Source organism: Mastigoproctus giganteus, chromosome 7 (genome assembly GCF_048544385.1).
Source record: "Mastigoproctus giganteus isolate SK-2022 chromosome 7, ASM4854438v1, whole genome shotgun sequence".
Classification (NCBI taxonomy): domain Eukaryota; kingdom Metazoa; phylum Arthropoda; class Arachnida; order Uropygi; family Thelyphonidae; genus Mastigoproctus; species Mastigoproctus giganteus.
The window spans coordinates 209,292,747-209,309,068 of NC_143581.1; the positions used below are offsets into that span (position 1 = coordinate 209,292,747).

General features: G+C 36.7%; 1 protein-coding gene across 2 annotated transcripts in view; it reads left to right on the forward strand.

Moving 5' to 3' along the window:
- Positions 1–16,322, forward strand: part of LOC150083637 (uncharacterized) — a 164,242-nt gene that overhangs the window by 53,436 nt on the left and 94,484 nt on the right. For both annotated transcript variants that reach the window (XM_090378095.1, XM_090378096.1), the window contains exon 2: positions 13,102–13,292. In XM_090378095.1, coding sequence (XP_090234221.1) covers positions 13,167–13,292 — 126 coding nt within the window. In that variant the 5' untranslated portion in view covers positions 13,102–13,166. The remainder of the gene's footprint in view (positions 1–13,101; positions 13,293–16,322) is intronic.

Here is a 16,322-nt window from a genome sequence, read left to right on the forward strand (position 1 = left end):
ACCTGCCCGGCAACCCAAAGGTCGCGGGTTCGATTCCCGCCTCGGGCTTGGATCAAAGTACTGCAAAAACCTTGGGAGGTGCAATATGGCCACAGAAGCCGATGCGCCAACAACTACCAAATCAATCAATCTCATTTGAACCATAATGAAATTGCTAATACTCTAAACAACACTCCTTCATTTGTGTGATCTATATAGAATATTAAAAGGAAATGTGACGCCACATTTCATTTGTTGCTAGGAAACAAAAGAAGTCCGCCATATTTGTTTTATTTTGCCTTCAGCCACTGCTTTCCTCTTCTAAACATTTTTATACTACTTATTATTATCCTTGTCTTTTAATGCTTGTTTGTTGAGGAGGCATTCTGTTTGCTGCCCAGAAATGGCGAATTTAAATAATTCGCTAAACCTTTTCTATTTTAGTTCATTCTCTTTGCAGGTCTTAAAATTGATTTATAGCTTTAGAAAGTAATTTTAAGTTGTGCTCAGTTCTTATGTGTGTTGTATTTTCGTTGAAGACCAGTGAATTCTTGAAATCCTGTTCAAACGGAGCTGTAGTTAAGACAACCTCAGTCTGTGAACGAATAGGATTTCCCTATGAAATTCTGGATTCTTCAGCTTGCACAACATGCAGCTCGACCGGTGAACCTATTATGTGCAGGTATATAGAGCAATGCGTAGTAAAAGACCGTATGGACTGGAACACAATGAAAAAAGTAGGCGATGTGCCAACGCAAACACCCACTCTGTCTTTATTATATAATAACGTATTATTAAATTCGTCATTACCTTTTTTGATATATCGGTTTTTCATCCTTTGTGTAGTTGGAAATTTTTATTGTTTTGTCTTTTTCCCATAATGATGGATTCCTAAAAATAGTACTATTAACTAAACGACATTTATTTCTAAGTTACATGGTAAGATGAGTTATTTATGTCATTTAAATTTTAACAACAAAACTTAATTGTTGTTCCAACAATCATACACCTGCTAGCTGAAGTCAAACCTTCGAACATCTATCCTGCAACCATACCATCCTTCCTTAATCTGAATTTATACCCCACTCATGTGAGTAGTGTGAGCAAGAAGACCATTAGCATTCACAGCTTGCTCAATCCATTCAAATCTTTACTCACGTCAATCAGATCACCTTGTACGTGCCTAGTCTCTAGATGCTACAATTTGCAGAACTGAAGCCTGTCTTGGTAAGACCATCCATTTGTCTTTGTTCCCTTGACCAATGTCGTTGCTCAGATCTACATCCTTCCTAAAATGAGGCCTCTATACCTATATCAGTGCTCAAGTTGCGGCCTAACCATTATCTTAAAAGCCAACACCTGGTATTGCCAGGTATTTACCCTCCCAAGTACTAATCGGGCCTAACGTTATTTAATTTTGGTGATCGGGCGAGAACCCGTGCATTCAGCCTAGTATGATAGTTGGCGAATAATTTTTGGGTGGGATTCGAACTGGGGTCCACATGCACTATGAATAATTGTCTAAACCACTGGGCTACTAAGACGTTGTATAGTTTACACATGTAGCATCGATGACGCGTGGAACTTTAATGGAATTGTTTCACTCTGTGGCATAGTTAGTCGGTCTCAGGCGTAGATAGCAGGGTTTCCCCCCAGAAATTGGGGTTTTTTTTGTCCAGCAAAACAGACAAATCGACCATAGAACACACACAATTAACAGCCACAAGACCCAGCACGACAGATGAATTTAATTATACGGGTGGCCTAAAAAAAGTAACGGTTTACACATGTAAACTCTTGTACCATATTCCATATTTTTGCTGTCAGATCCATTTTCCTCATTGAAATTCGTTGTCATTGTATTTCAATCTACAGAATCTATGTTCATTTAGGGCGACTGCAATTTTGTCAGCGCGATTCTTTAGGAATCACTTAATGCTTTGAATTTTTCGTGAGGAACAGGTATATTCTGTCTGGTTTCTTCTGGTTTCCGCTTAATAAAAAGTAGAAAGTTAAACTTGAATTTTTAAACGTATCAGAATAGACTTGTCTCTTACGAACAAGTGAATAACCTTCTTTTTCACTTAATTTACTTCAGGTAAAGTGTTGTGCGCAGTCAAAATTTTGGGGAAACATTACTCATTATATATAGGTGATGAAATTTAAAATAAAAATAGCAGCTACTGTAAGAATAGGTTAAAAAGCATCCATATTAGGACAAATATAGCAGTATGCTACTTATCTTCACTGATTAAATTGAATATTTTGTCTTCTTCAAAATCACAGTAATTCAATTCATATATTAACTTTGATTTAAAACGAAGATGGTGAATGGTTAGCGTTATATGCAACAAACCTGCACAATTCTGATTTTTTTTTTTTTTTTTTGATCGAGGTAGTCTATCTTCTTTAATTATCCTCGCTATTTTCTCACCGTGTGTGCGAAAAGGCGATGGTACTTTCGAAGTTGAGAATATTAAGTTAACGTAAGGACGGAAGGAACTTTTATAGATTTTTCTGCGGCCAAGTTAGTCGGTCACAGGTGAAGTTTGCATGCTTTTTATTTAAAATTAAACTTGTGGTTTTTTCATCTCGTAAACAATAATAGTGATTTTTGTCAATCCCCTGACTTTTTAGAGGCCACCCAGAACTGTATCCAGTTTCCACGAACACGCTGCTTAGTGTCCCCTGTTACAAAAAAAAAAAAAAAAAGTATTTTATCCCTGCTCAAAAAGTGCAGCGTGATTTTTAACTGGGGAAATGTAACAAGAGATTGTACAGAAGTAACGGTGGATTGTATGTTTAAGTCGGCTTGTTTTTATATTTGATTTCTGGTGGTATAGTGACTTAAGATTGATGGCCTGTCTGAGCAAGTGACTTTAGGTTTTTAGTTATGAACCATAATGTTGTTCAGAGCGGCAGAATTAGCTTTGCTGCCTGTTCGCTTTGATACACAGGAGCACACTGCTCTGCTGTAACAGTGAAAACGTACCTCCTGAGGTTCGTAAGACTGTAGCGCTCTAACCCCACCTGGTATCAGTGACTTTCTGTATGCTTTTATTTCTGGAGCTATTTTTGAACTAGCCTTGAAGGGGTGTTGTAGACTAAAGTGTACCGATGGTAATCCCGAGGTATTTTAGAAAATAGTGAAAGTCTAGGACTTTTCTAGAGAAATGCAGTAAATTTTCAAATTTGATTCTCAGATTTGTTGCTCAAATGAAATATGGATGTTTGTTATAGGGTTTTAGGAACATCAGTAGCTTAGGCAATATTGTACCGTATATATGTCTGTAAATTTCGTGTGTTCTGTGGTCGATTTTCTGTTTGCTGGACGAAAAATCGAGTTTCCGGGAGGAAAAACCATACTACCCTTGCCTGAGACCGACAAACTCAGCTACTTTGCGAAATAAGCCTATAAAAATTCCTAGCGTCATTCACAGCATTTGAATTCAGGTCTTTTCCACTCAGTTTGGGGAAGATGGCGCTTATACCAACTTGATACTGTGCTACCAGTAAAATACGGATTCGTTTTATTATTATTATTATTATTAGCCATATGGTGCAAGGAAGCCTGAGGCTTATGCTGCACCGGCCAAAAAAAAAAAAAAAAAAAGAATTAACCCCCCCCCCCGAGAGAGAGAGAGAGAGAGAGAGAGAAGTAGAAGGGAATCACCAAGAAAGAGAAGAACGATGATACGCAGCTCGGAACCCCTGGGTGTGCCAAAGTTTTAGGTTTACATTATAATTCTTGAGGGTAGCCTCCAATAATTTAAAAAGTTACATTTTAAGTTATTTATAAGCTTTTTAATCGAACTTGCTCTCTTATTGCCAGCAAAGTCAGTTAATTGATTTCCACTGACTTAGCAGTTCTTATTGCTAAGTCATCGGCATGGATAAACTTTTATGCATTGTATTTCATATAACATTAGAAAAAAAAAATATATATATATATATATATATCTGTTACTTATATTTTCACATGCACGACTGTTAAACAATCGCATTAAAGTCTTCCTTCCATTTCTTACTTGTACTAGTGACAGAGTAACATACTCCAGAATTAATTCTGTTATGTAAAATGTCGATCTAAATGTCATCGTGGCTGGAGGCGATATTTTCTTCTAACAACTGAGACGAATTTCATGTACTGCTTGCAGATGCTGATTAAATTATCTTGAACAAAGCAGGCACACTCAAGCGGATATATATTTAAATTAAGAAAGATAATTACAGATTAAATGTAATAAACTTTGGTTTTTGATTTAGTTCTGGAACAAACCTCCTCCGAATAAGATACATGGGTTATGATTAGTAATGAATGTTTATTTTGTTTTCTTAATTAATTAATTTTTATTTTTATTAAAGCTGGTGCTGCATAAATTTTGTTGCCGTGAATCAGTTTGCTGATACTGATATTAATTTCCTATGGCGTAAAATGTGTACTCAATATTTTCAGAAATCAGTACTACTTCATTAATCTTTTAGGTCTCCTGGATGAAATTTCAACACGAATTTTGTACAACTTTTAAATAAAAAAATACAGTATATCTAAACAGAACTCCGACACTTTGTAGTTATATTTCGGATATAATTATTAATCAATAACATAATTTAATCAAATCAAATAAAAATATTATTTGATTAAATTATGTTATTATAAGAGATTTTTTTTCCTTAATAAATGATTTCAAACTAAAGAAGAAATATTGTAATTTCAAGGTAATAAAAATATACGTAACTATTCTTATCTTGAAATATTTATGTGATTAATGAATTACAATCAGGGATATTTTAATCGGATTGCAATGTGAATATTTGTTGTTTATCGCAAATAAAAGTAATTTCCATTTGCAATATATATATATTTTTTAATTTTGACATTTATTAATTATTTAATTTTTTGAGCGAGTGTGGCGCTGTGATTATGCCAGCAGACGACATGCGCCATTTATCAGATGTACTGAATGCGTGTATCACGCTTGTAATGGAGATGGTGAATAAAATGGAGACGAATAGCAAGTCAGATTTGTGGATTATATTTAAAATGATTAAAAGGTGTTTTTGCCTGTTGTAAAGAGGAATGTCGTTCACATTTTTGCGCAGTAAGTAGCTTGTAATTAGTCTGTCGAAAGCAGGACGTACAGTACTTGATGACATGTTTCTTATTTGTATAATTAAAAAAAATGTGAAAAAAAATGCCGAATTCTTAAAGTTTAATGAATATTTGCTTCATTACCGAAAGTTTTTTTTTTTTTTTTTTTAGAAAGCTGTCACGAATGATTTTGAAAAGAAGTGTTTTTCTGAAGTAAGCTGCTTAAATCCTTTGCTGATTAAGGGGATGTTTTTAAAGAATAGGATAAAATATTTTTTTTTTTTTTTTTTTGTAGGGGGGAGGAGATTGTCTTATTTAATTTTTTCCTGATTTCATCAATTTTATTTCAGTCTTTTAGATTAAATGTATTGAAGTATATATTAATTTATAAATCATGTATACTCATAGTTATTTTATGTCAAATCTGTTTATTTGCACTTGCTATGGAAAGGGAGACGCGAAATTTATGAAATATTTTAAGGGGGAGCAAGGTATAAAAGTTTAGGAAACTATGCTTCAAGAAATTATGAGCGTAAATGTAATTTCAGTGTAAAAATTACTACTGATGAATAAAAACAAATGCAATAGCAAAATAAACTAAATTGAATTATAGAAAGAAAGAAAGACGAGTGTGTGGGGGGGGGGGTAAAATATAGGCAGGGCCGAATTGAGGCGTTGCCAAATTCTAGTCAAATTTATTTTATTTAATATGGATTGTATTAAGTAAATTACTGTAATATTAAACTTATAATTGAGTATATGAGTATTCTGTTATTCCACTTAATTTTTCAGTTCACTAAAGCCTGTTTGAATATAAACTTGCAATAATTAACTTAAAATGCTTAAATATTTTCTCGATTTTGAATCAATCAATGATTAGAGGTCATGACATCTGCTGTTCATAATGTCGCAATAATTAGTTGCAGTTTCTATTACTTGAATTGGAAGTGATATTACAGATAGTTTAAAGAACAGTATTTTTTTTTGTTTAATATGCGCATATAGTATTAACTTAATTTATAGATTTATCATTTAAATTATTAAAATTATAAATTTAAAAATATTTTTCAACTGTACTTTCTGCTTTTTGTGAGGGGTGGAAGTACAGCAATATCAAGTTTTGACCATTCAGTAAAAGTTCCTGTTTTGGACTTAGAATTAAGCTACCATTGTTTGTTAGTATGGTTTATGCCATCTCATTCCTCTGGAGTACTGAAGTAGTGAGAATAATTATCTCACTATTGTGCTGGTCACATTTATTTGGTGATTAAATATTAATTTTTCTGAAATAGTTCCATGTGGCTGGGATTTGTCTGCCATGTTCACATTTGGCTCTTACGGTCAACGTTACCCGAATGCGGCGAGGAACGGAGTCAAACACCAAAGCCATGGAGGAGGCCTTCATAATCGACTCTGTAATCACTTTTATTATTAAACAGGTGGGGTGTTTCACCAGCCTATACTGCATCAGATAACATGAGTGATGTGGTGTTTTTTTTTTTTTTAATGAAAACCCCAATCACGAGAGTTATTAGAAGCTATAGTACTTAGTACCGTGCTTGGGTTGGAGGTTGAGAAGACGAAAGAAGCTATTTGTTAACTTTAGACTTGAACTTCTTAGACTGTAATTTTCAGGAAACACGTACGAAGGAAGGTTGTTCCAGAAAATGGCAGTTGAGTGAATAAACGAGGAAGATGAAAAGTTGGTTCTGTGAGTTTGAAGTTGGACAGTAAATGGATGTTGGCTGGTGGCAGCACGAGTTCGGACTGTTTTGAAAGAGAGAGAGCGGAAATTTTAGAAGCCGATTCAGACGAACAGTGCCCATGGAAGTACCTGTAGATAAGGCATGCAGCGGAAACAGTACGTCTATGAGACAGCGAGTGGAGAGACTCTGTTAGAGATGAGTCAGTCATTAATTAATCTAACTGCCCTCTTCTGAATGGAATCTAGAAGCCTGAGAGAGGTTTTGGGGGCACCGCCCCAGATGTGAGAACAATATTCCATGGTAGGGCGGATTTGCGATTTGTACAGAGTGAACAGCTGTTTGAAAGAAAAGTAACGCCGAGAGCGAAAGAGAAAACCAAGTTTTTTAGATGCAGAGGAAGCAATATTTGTAATGTGCTTGTGCCAAGACAGATTAGAAGTCAGGGTAATCCCCAAAAGAGATATATCATCTTACCTAGAAATCGGAGTGTCACCACAGATAAACATAAGAGCAGAAGAATCATTTTGGCGAGATATAAGACAAGATTCAGTTTTAGAAGGATTGAAATCAACTACGTTGTGTTTTCCCCACTGGAGAATTACCTCGAGATCGGCATTTAAGGAATTCGTAGCGGATATTCGAGAAGTTAAAGATGATTGAGTAGGGCAAGGTTTCTCAAAATGGAAAATGGAATGCAATATGCTACCATTGGCAAAACTATGAATAGGATTTCCCTTCGATGGAAGAAGGTCATTAATATATAACAGGAAAAGAGTGGGGGAAAGAACTGAACCTTGGGGGACACCAGCATTATTGGAGAAGTGAGAAGACAGAGCCATCTGCCATCACCCTCAGTGAGCGATCAGAGAGAAAACTGGATAACCAATTACCAAAAACAGTTGGCAAACCATGAGATGGTAGCTTGCTTAGAATATCTTTATGCCAAACGCGATCGAAAGCCTTCGAGATGTCAAGAGCAACTGCTTGTGTTTCACCGAACTTTTCCATTGAATTTGTCCATAAATAGGTAACATAATCCAGAATATCACCAGTAGATCAACACTGACGGAAGCCATACTGGCGATCTTTGATCAGATGGAAGGTTTCTAGGTAGTTTAAGATTTGGCGGTTAATTGATTTCTCCATTACTTTAGAAAGAGTAGAAGTAATTGCAATGGGATGATAATTGGATGGGAGGGATTTGTTACCAATTTTAGGAACTGGCTGAGTATGAGCAAATTTTCAAGCAGAAAGAAAACGGCTTTGGATTAAGAAAGTGAAAAAAAGGAGGCAAAGAAGAGGAGTAAGTTCAGGAGCACAGGTTTTGAGAACAGGTGGAGATATACCATTAGGACCTGGCGCTTTATTACCATCAGGATTAATCAAAATCCTTTTGACATCCTTTTGACGGAAGACCACAGGAGGCATTGAATGGAGCGTGTTGAGAATGGCGGGAAGTGTTTTTACCAAGATCATTAATACATGAGTTGGAAGAAAAATGGGATGCTAGCAAGTCAGCTTTATCCTTGGCTGAAGTGACAACAGAACCATCAGGTTTTGACAAAGGTGGGAGCAGAGAAGGGCAAAAGTTGCGGCCAATAGTTTTGGAAAAAGACCGGAATGCTTGGCTACCATTAGGGCAAGAAGTAAGTTTTCTACTCTTAGCCTGTTCAAAATCTAGTTTGGACTTATTAATACCGGCTTTACAATTGTTGCGAGCTTTGGTGTAGGCAGAAAATGAAACAACTGAAGAATTGGAAACAAGCCAATCCCGTTATGCAACATTCTTCTCTTGAACAGCCTTAGCACATTTATTGGAAAACCAAGGTTTAGGTAAAGGACGAGATTTTAAAGTGTAGTGTGGAATAAAGGATTCCATTCCTACAAGAATAATTTCACTGACACGATCTGAGGAAACGTTGACATCAGAAGTTTTGAATCTCTAATCCGACCAAGGAAAAGACAAGAAATCACGCTGGTCATCCCATTTTGCGTGCTTGTAATGCCAAACAACACGAGGTTGGGAATAGTTGTGAGATAAAGGCTCCATTGGAGAAGAGACAATCATCAAGTTGCGATCTGAGGTGCCTAAATCACCACTCATTTCGACCGTCTACTTAGAAGGGTTGTTTGTGAGAAAAAGACAAAGCGTGTTGGCTGTATGGTTAGGATTGTCCGGTATTCTTGTAGGTAAATGAACAATCTGTGCAAGGTCATTAGTAATTGCAAAAGTCTCAGCATCTCGACTAGCTGGGTCGGTGTGACTAGAAAACGGAATCCAGCTGGAGCTGTGTGAACATTAAAATCACCAAGGAAAATTACTTCACTGTTAGGAAAGTTGGACTGGAGAAAGTGAAGTTGCATAGAGAGGAAGTCAAAGAGTTCAAAGTGATTAGTGGAGTTGGAAGAACGGTAGAGACAACAGATGATTTGACAGAATGAAGTGGAGAGATTTTAAGCCAGAGAAGATCGAAAAGAAAAAATTCCAAATTACCAAGTCTCTGACAGGGAATATCGGAACTACATATGCACAAGTACCACCTTTGAGGCGAAAGGTATCATACAGCGAATAATCTGGGCATGTGAGATGAGCAGTAGTTGAATGAACCGATAACTGAGATTCATTTAGCAAATGATGACAGCTCGTTTCAGGGATAAAAGTGTTCAATATTGAATTAGGCTTCGGGTTGCACAGATATGACGATTGGTAAAATTCTATTCACACAATATGGATAAATAAGAAAGAATTGATTTTTCGCGTTCAGCCCTTTCTCACTACTCTTAATTTGCAATTCCAAAATGTCCTTGCAACAGCGCTTCTTCCGTTTTTGGTATTGCTGTGCAGGTCTAAGCACTTGGGCACAACATCTACGCACAGGTGTTTGAACTCTGGCGATATAGAATGGACCGTGGATCTGACGCTCTATTGATACTAATCATATATAATGGCATAACCTTTGATGACCTCGTATAGGTTGCCAACAAACAGGATAAGTATTTTGCATCTATGTTCATACGTGATTAAATTTTTAGGGATGTTAACTTGTAATGGGAGTTAAATGATTTTATGATGACTTAGAGGAAGGTGAAAGAGAAATCATTGAAGCTAAGAGTAAATAAGGAGATGATAGTATGAACCAGAGCTGTAATGCTCAATACGTTCTATGTTGATGCCAATATTTGTAAAATAATACATTTCTTGCGGTGATTGCGTCTCGTCTTACCAAGGTTCGACGCGGTTTCCTCTGAATATTCGTGTTAATCAACATGCTACCTCAGTTCGTGCTTCTCATTCAGCAGCGTCAGAATTAGCCTTTCACGCTGTTAACGAAAAACGTACTTTTTTATTTAACGAGGCCAAAATACTTAGTGTCCAACGTAATTATACGCGACTATTAATTGCAGAAACCGTAGAAATCAAATTACACGAGAATTCTGTTAATGTTTGCCAGCCATATCTGAACTCCGATTCGTGGGCTTTTACGCGCATGCTCGAAGACAAATAATCCCTATTCAAGTTTCATGCTCACCCCTATTCGGTAATTTTCATTCCTGTGATAACGAGATACGGTCGAAAAGCGTTGTCAGCTTCAGGAAGGGAAGTTGTTTTGCAATTTTTTCGTTAAATTCTTTTAATTAATTTTCTTATTTTTAATTGCGTTAAATTGATTTTTTGTTCTGTTAAATTGATTTTTAATTATTTGTTACTCGAATGTAAGATTTTCGATTTTAATTTCTGGAGAGTATCATACGTAAGTGTTCTACGTACTATATTGAGGTAAACTTCTCTTATTATTTTACAAATAAGGAGATGATGGAATTTATGGCTAATGCAGTTATATTATTTATTAATTATATCATGGCTTTATGCAGTTATATTAAAAAAAAGATGCAAACCCCCAGCCATAATTATGAGAGCATTCTTCGATTCGGAAGGATCACTGCAGATGTGCATGTCTCTTCTATTCACAAAAGGACGAGTTTTTATAGGCCTGTAAGCTTGACTTCTGTGCTACAGAAAATAATAAAGTAAGTAGGTAAAGAGGTAATGAGGATCATCTTGATAGGAACGCGGTTAATTCGGAAATCACAAGTGGATTTATTAAGGGTGAATCTTGTCTGACCAATCTAATTAGCTGCTATGATCTAGTAAATAAAGAATTGATGCCAAAAATCATTTTGACGTCGTCATATACTTAGCTTTCGGTAAAGTTTTTGATTTTGTTTCACTTGGCAGACTTCTGTACAAATTGGAGACAGAGTGGTTATTAATGGCCACTGCTTTTCATGGACTGACGTTATCAGTGTGGTCCCTTACTGTTTTCAATATTTATTGACGATATTGATGAATACTTGTTAAGTTTAATGTCTGTTTGATGATGGCACAAAGGTGTGCAAGGTGATCAGGATATGCTACTCAAACAAGACCTAGATAAATTAGGCAGATGGGCCGAGATGTGGCAGTTTGAGTTTAACATTGATAAATGTAAGGTTTACTTCGTTTTGGTAGCAATAATCCCAGCCAGAATAAATAACGTAACAGTTGGGTGGTACTCAAGAATAGCGAGAATTAAAAAGACACGTATAATCCTACACCCGACATGAAGTTCTCTGAGCAGTGCGAACTTCTAGGACAGCATATGTACTTCTGTCAAAGCTTATATAGGAATTTTTCCAGAAGGAACAAAGTGGTTGATTATCTCGTTTTATAAGCAATGTTTTGGCTTCATCTTGAGTACTGTATATAGTTTTCGGATGCATCATTTTAGTAAGGATGGAGATCTGTTGGAACGGGTGCAGAAAAGAACAAGATTAGTCAGGGACACAAAAAGGTACCCATACCGAGAAAGACTTCACTTCTGCAAATTGCAGAAGTGAAGTCTCGAAAAATAGGCAAGAAGTATAGTATTTTAAGACCAGGCACCCGCGAGGAGACCTGATTGAAGTGTTTAAGACTTTTTAAATATGTATATTGTGTAATTTAAATGCAGATGACATTCTTACTGCTTTTCGGATGAGGGACAAATTTAAATTTGAAATGGTTGGTTGCAGGATAGATGTGCAAACTTTTTGCTTTCAGTCACAAAGTAATTGATTCTTGGAACAAAATTCCATCTGATGTTGAAGTGCATAGCAGTTTGATTGAATTTTAAGGAGTAGGCAAATTATTGGAAGAGATGAGAAAGCAAAGTAGTTTTTTTTTTATCTGTTGCTGTACAAGTTTGCTTCCTTGCATCATTTTGCCAATATTCCCATCCATCTTTGTCTTAAGAAAGGATTCTTTGTGGAGAAGGCGCTCTTGCAGATTAGGCTGGTCAGATTAAGAACTTGGTAACTAATCTTAAAGAAAATGGCTTCTCATCTCTTCAGAAAGTTCGATTATTTCCCGTCCGGTTAACAACAATATACTTACTATTATACTATATTAGAGGTTGGAGGAATTTTTTTCCCTCCGCTGGAAATGGATGGAGAGAAAGATATCCGCGGTACTAATCTGTTTATAATAAGGAACCCACTTCCTCCCAACTACTTTACAACTTGGCTTTTAGAAGTTTCAGTGATTTTTCAGAGTGTGTTCCGCGTAACGCACTCTGAAAACTACTGTTCTAGACAGTTCAAAACCTTGGATATTTTTTTAAAATTCATATTAAATGTTATTATATTTGAAAACGATTCATCTCTCATTAGAGACTTTTTCCCGACTTCGTATGGCGTTCTTTCATTAGAAAGCAAAAACAAACGCAACAAAGATTGTAAAATCTCACTAAATTTCATAGCATTCCCCTTCAAGTTCTGAGAACCCTAGGGTTCCGTGATTGATGTTGACTGGCTGCAGCACTTATTACGAGTGGTTTAGAAGAGAGTGGGGTGGGTGAGGATTACAGATGGCAGTTCAGAAGAATAGTACCTATAGAAGTATATATGGGTACTGTTCATAGATATTGTTAATTGTTCTATCACATAGATATTGTTATTAACAATATCTATGTTGATAGAGGGTGTAGAGAGTTTATTCGTACAGGCATAATCCGACCTTACCAGCTATGGCTACTCTCTTTCTTCTTGTTTGATTCAAAGGAATGAGGATCATTTCGTGTGCGTCTTCATATAACAACTTTAAGATAACCTTTATATGTAAATGAATAACTTTATTCACCGCTTATAATAATTTACAATGTACATCTCTGTTGATATCACACATATGAAATAGCAATAAGGAATATTGAACTCCATTTTAGTCCTTGCAATAATGTTTAACTTGATCTCTGAGAAATCTGTTTTTCAACTGAAATATTACATTTAAGTTTTTCTCATTTATTTCAGGTCTCGAGAAATTGGAATCGTGAAAAAAATTTCTTCACGAGAGGCCGTACGCCTATTTTAAAAAGATGGTAAAGAGAGTGATTAGTGATTGGGAGCTCCCACCTCAGGCCGGCCTGTATGATCCTCAATTCGAGAAGGAATCATGTGGAGTTGGATTCATTGTTAGCATTGATGGGATTCCTAGTCATAAGGTAAAAATAAGACAGTATGTTGAGTAATAAGAACGTGCGTCTTTCTTTAGTATCTAATATTTAATTATATCTTGTTCACGTTTTGTTCTGATAAAAAAAAATATTTTTGAGAGTGGGTGGAGATAATTCTTTCTGAAATACGTATACTTAAAATCAGAGTTCTTAATGTGATGAATATATACAATTTAAGAACTCGCAGTTAGTATTAAAATATCACATAACTGGGAAAAAAAAAACCGCCGCATGAGACGTACAAATTGCATTGTGCATAAACAATTTAACATAAAATAAAGTAATGTAGGAATAATATAATAATTATTATTGTTATATTATTTCTCCGTGATGGGTACTGGTACCACTTTCACAGGTTATGTCTGTTGTTACTGTTGGTAGAGGAACTCTCCTCCTCCAAGTGTCAGGATTGCGACTCCGAAGTTCATTGTATGTGTTCTCTGGGAGACCTATTGCTGCTAGGCTGTTATGTAGGGTGTTTTACACGATGATCGGTTTGGCCGTTACTTGTTGCATATGCCCCACCTCTTTGATCTCTTGTCTTAAGTTCCTGTACTTTTCGATCTCTTCCTCGTGGGTTTTCTGAACGTTGCCAGTTTTGGGCACCACTATGTCAGTCAGATAGGTAGCATTTTCCTTCTTGTATAAAAGGATTATGCCGGTCGGTCTGCTGTGGGGGATTTTCTTGTTCGTTATTATGACGCGGTCCCAGTACAGCTTGTAGGTTGGGGTCTCTAGTTCGTACTTGTAGTACGGTACACTTTCTTTGATCAACTATTTCAACTTTCTTTGATCAACTAGTTTCTGATGTATTAACAACGACTACGTGGTCGTGTCTACGAGTGTACTCAGTCGGTGATCACCTTGCATCCTGCTGTTATGTGTTGGATTGTTTCTGAGGCCATGTGTCATCTGACACTCCGGTCTCCTTTTCGATGTATTTTCTATAATTCCTAGTGTTGATTACCTTGTCTTGGATAACGAGCATGAATTCTTCAAATACCGGGGAAGAGAGTCCCGCTCATGAGCCATGCATTGGAGGCCATTTTATCTATGTTGTCTTGGTGGAGGTCATTGTAGTGTCTATCCTAGAGCGCCTTCGTTGCCCATCTTTCTAGCTTAGTTTGGTTTCGTCTGGGCGGGAGGTGATTCCTCGCTTAGGTTGAGTGGAGTATGTCGCTTGTCTGTCTTCCTTATGACCTGTAGAGTGCTGCTGTGTTTTTCAAGAAGTAATCCTTCAGGTTAGCTATCGATGTCTTCTGTTGCTCAATGACGTCTATCAGCCTCCTTCTTTCTGAGCTGTTGTCAGTCTCTCCATGGCTGACTTTGGGTAGTGTTGGCGGCTCTTGGTCATCATTGTCCTTATGTTTTTCATGATATCCTACAACTTGGTGTTAGTCCAATCTACGATCCCGAAGGCGTGTGTTAGCACTGGGACTGCTCGGTGTTTATGGCTTTAACTGTGTTCCTTCCGTTCAGCTTTGTTTTGAGCAGGCTACTAAGTCTGATGGTATTTTTCGGTCAGGCAAGCTTTGATCACGTACTCTAACTGCTGAGCCTGCATTATCCCCAGGTATTTGTAGGTCTTTTCCCCCTGTCATGGCTTCGATCTCTTTACCAGTGTGTACTGGTAGTTTCTGCCGACTAATTTCCCCTGATAAAATCCATGGGTCTTGCATTTGTCTAGACTAAATTCCATTCTGATATTATTGCTGAATTCTTTGGTGATTCGAAGTAGTTGTTGGAGTTGCTTCTTTGTTGCTGCGTAGAGCTTGATGTTATCCATGTACATCAGGTGGGAGAGAGTATACAGGTTTTTCCTTCCTTGGTTTTATCCATACTTGCTGTTGTTGAGCATGGTGGATAGCGGGTTGAGTGCTAGACAGAACCACATTGGCTCAGGGTATCTCCTTGAAAGATTCCTCTTTCAATGAGATACCCTGTGTATTACAACCTGACCGATCCCCTGATGGGGATCGGTCAGGTTGTAATATTCTCAACCGTGGTGGTGGTACTCCATAAGGTTTTGCACTTGGAGGACAGAAATACAGGAGTTACTTATAATTTAAATGGTGAGGAGTTAGAAGTGGTTCAGGATGAAAAAGGCATACGGGTTATGATTCAGTCAGGCATGAATGTTTCCATGCAGTGCAAGGAAATGTTCCTTCTTAGTAGCTTGTTAGAGCTACTGAGAAGGAACAATATTCTCTATTTGTTTCTTTATATAAGAAGATGCTGAGGCCGAATTTATAGAATATTGTGTTAAGTCTGGAGGCCACACTTGAAGAAAGACAACTTCTAGAAAGGGTTCGGTGAAGGACAACCGGATTGGCGAAGTATATAAGGCCCTGAAGGATATCAGTAAAATGAACGAAGGAGGCATTTTTACTGATAGGAGAAATAAGTTAGTAGCCTAATATACAAAATATTGGGGAGTAGCAGGCTGGATGTTATGAGGATTACTTTCGGGTATTGTGTCATAGATTATTGGAATAAATCGTCTTCTATGTGGTCAAGGCGGAGTGTTTGGTAAAGTGAAAAGCAGAATTGGCTATCCAATTCTGCAAATGGAGATATGAGTGAGAATTTTTTCTTTTTTTGACATATGCAAAAAAAGTTCACTTCCTTGCATCATTAGCCTTTATAATACTAATATTAATGTACTTTAATATTCCATTGAACTGCCAAATCAGCGCAATGATCTGGCGAAGTAACTTTTTCGGAATTGGTTGCTTTCTTAAAAGCAAGTTATTTCGCTTAGGTATCCGATGAAAAAGAAATGTGCATAAGCTATCGAATAGATAGCAATAAATTAAAAAAAAAAAAAAAAAAAAAAAGGAGGTATATCGGTGATTTTTACACACCGCGCTTAGCGCCATCATTCTCAAAGTTTCTTAATATCGATCACCTACACTGTTATAGAAGAGGTAGTTTGATTTCATAAATTACGTTCAAAATAGCGAATGTTTTTAACTAACATTGTCCAAAAGATATTCGGGCAGTGTCACTCTTTCTTAA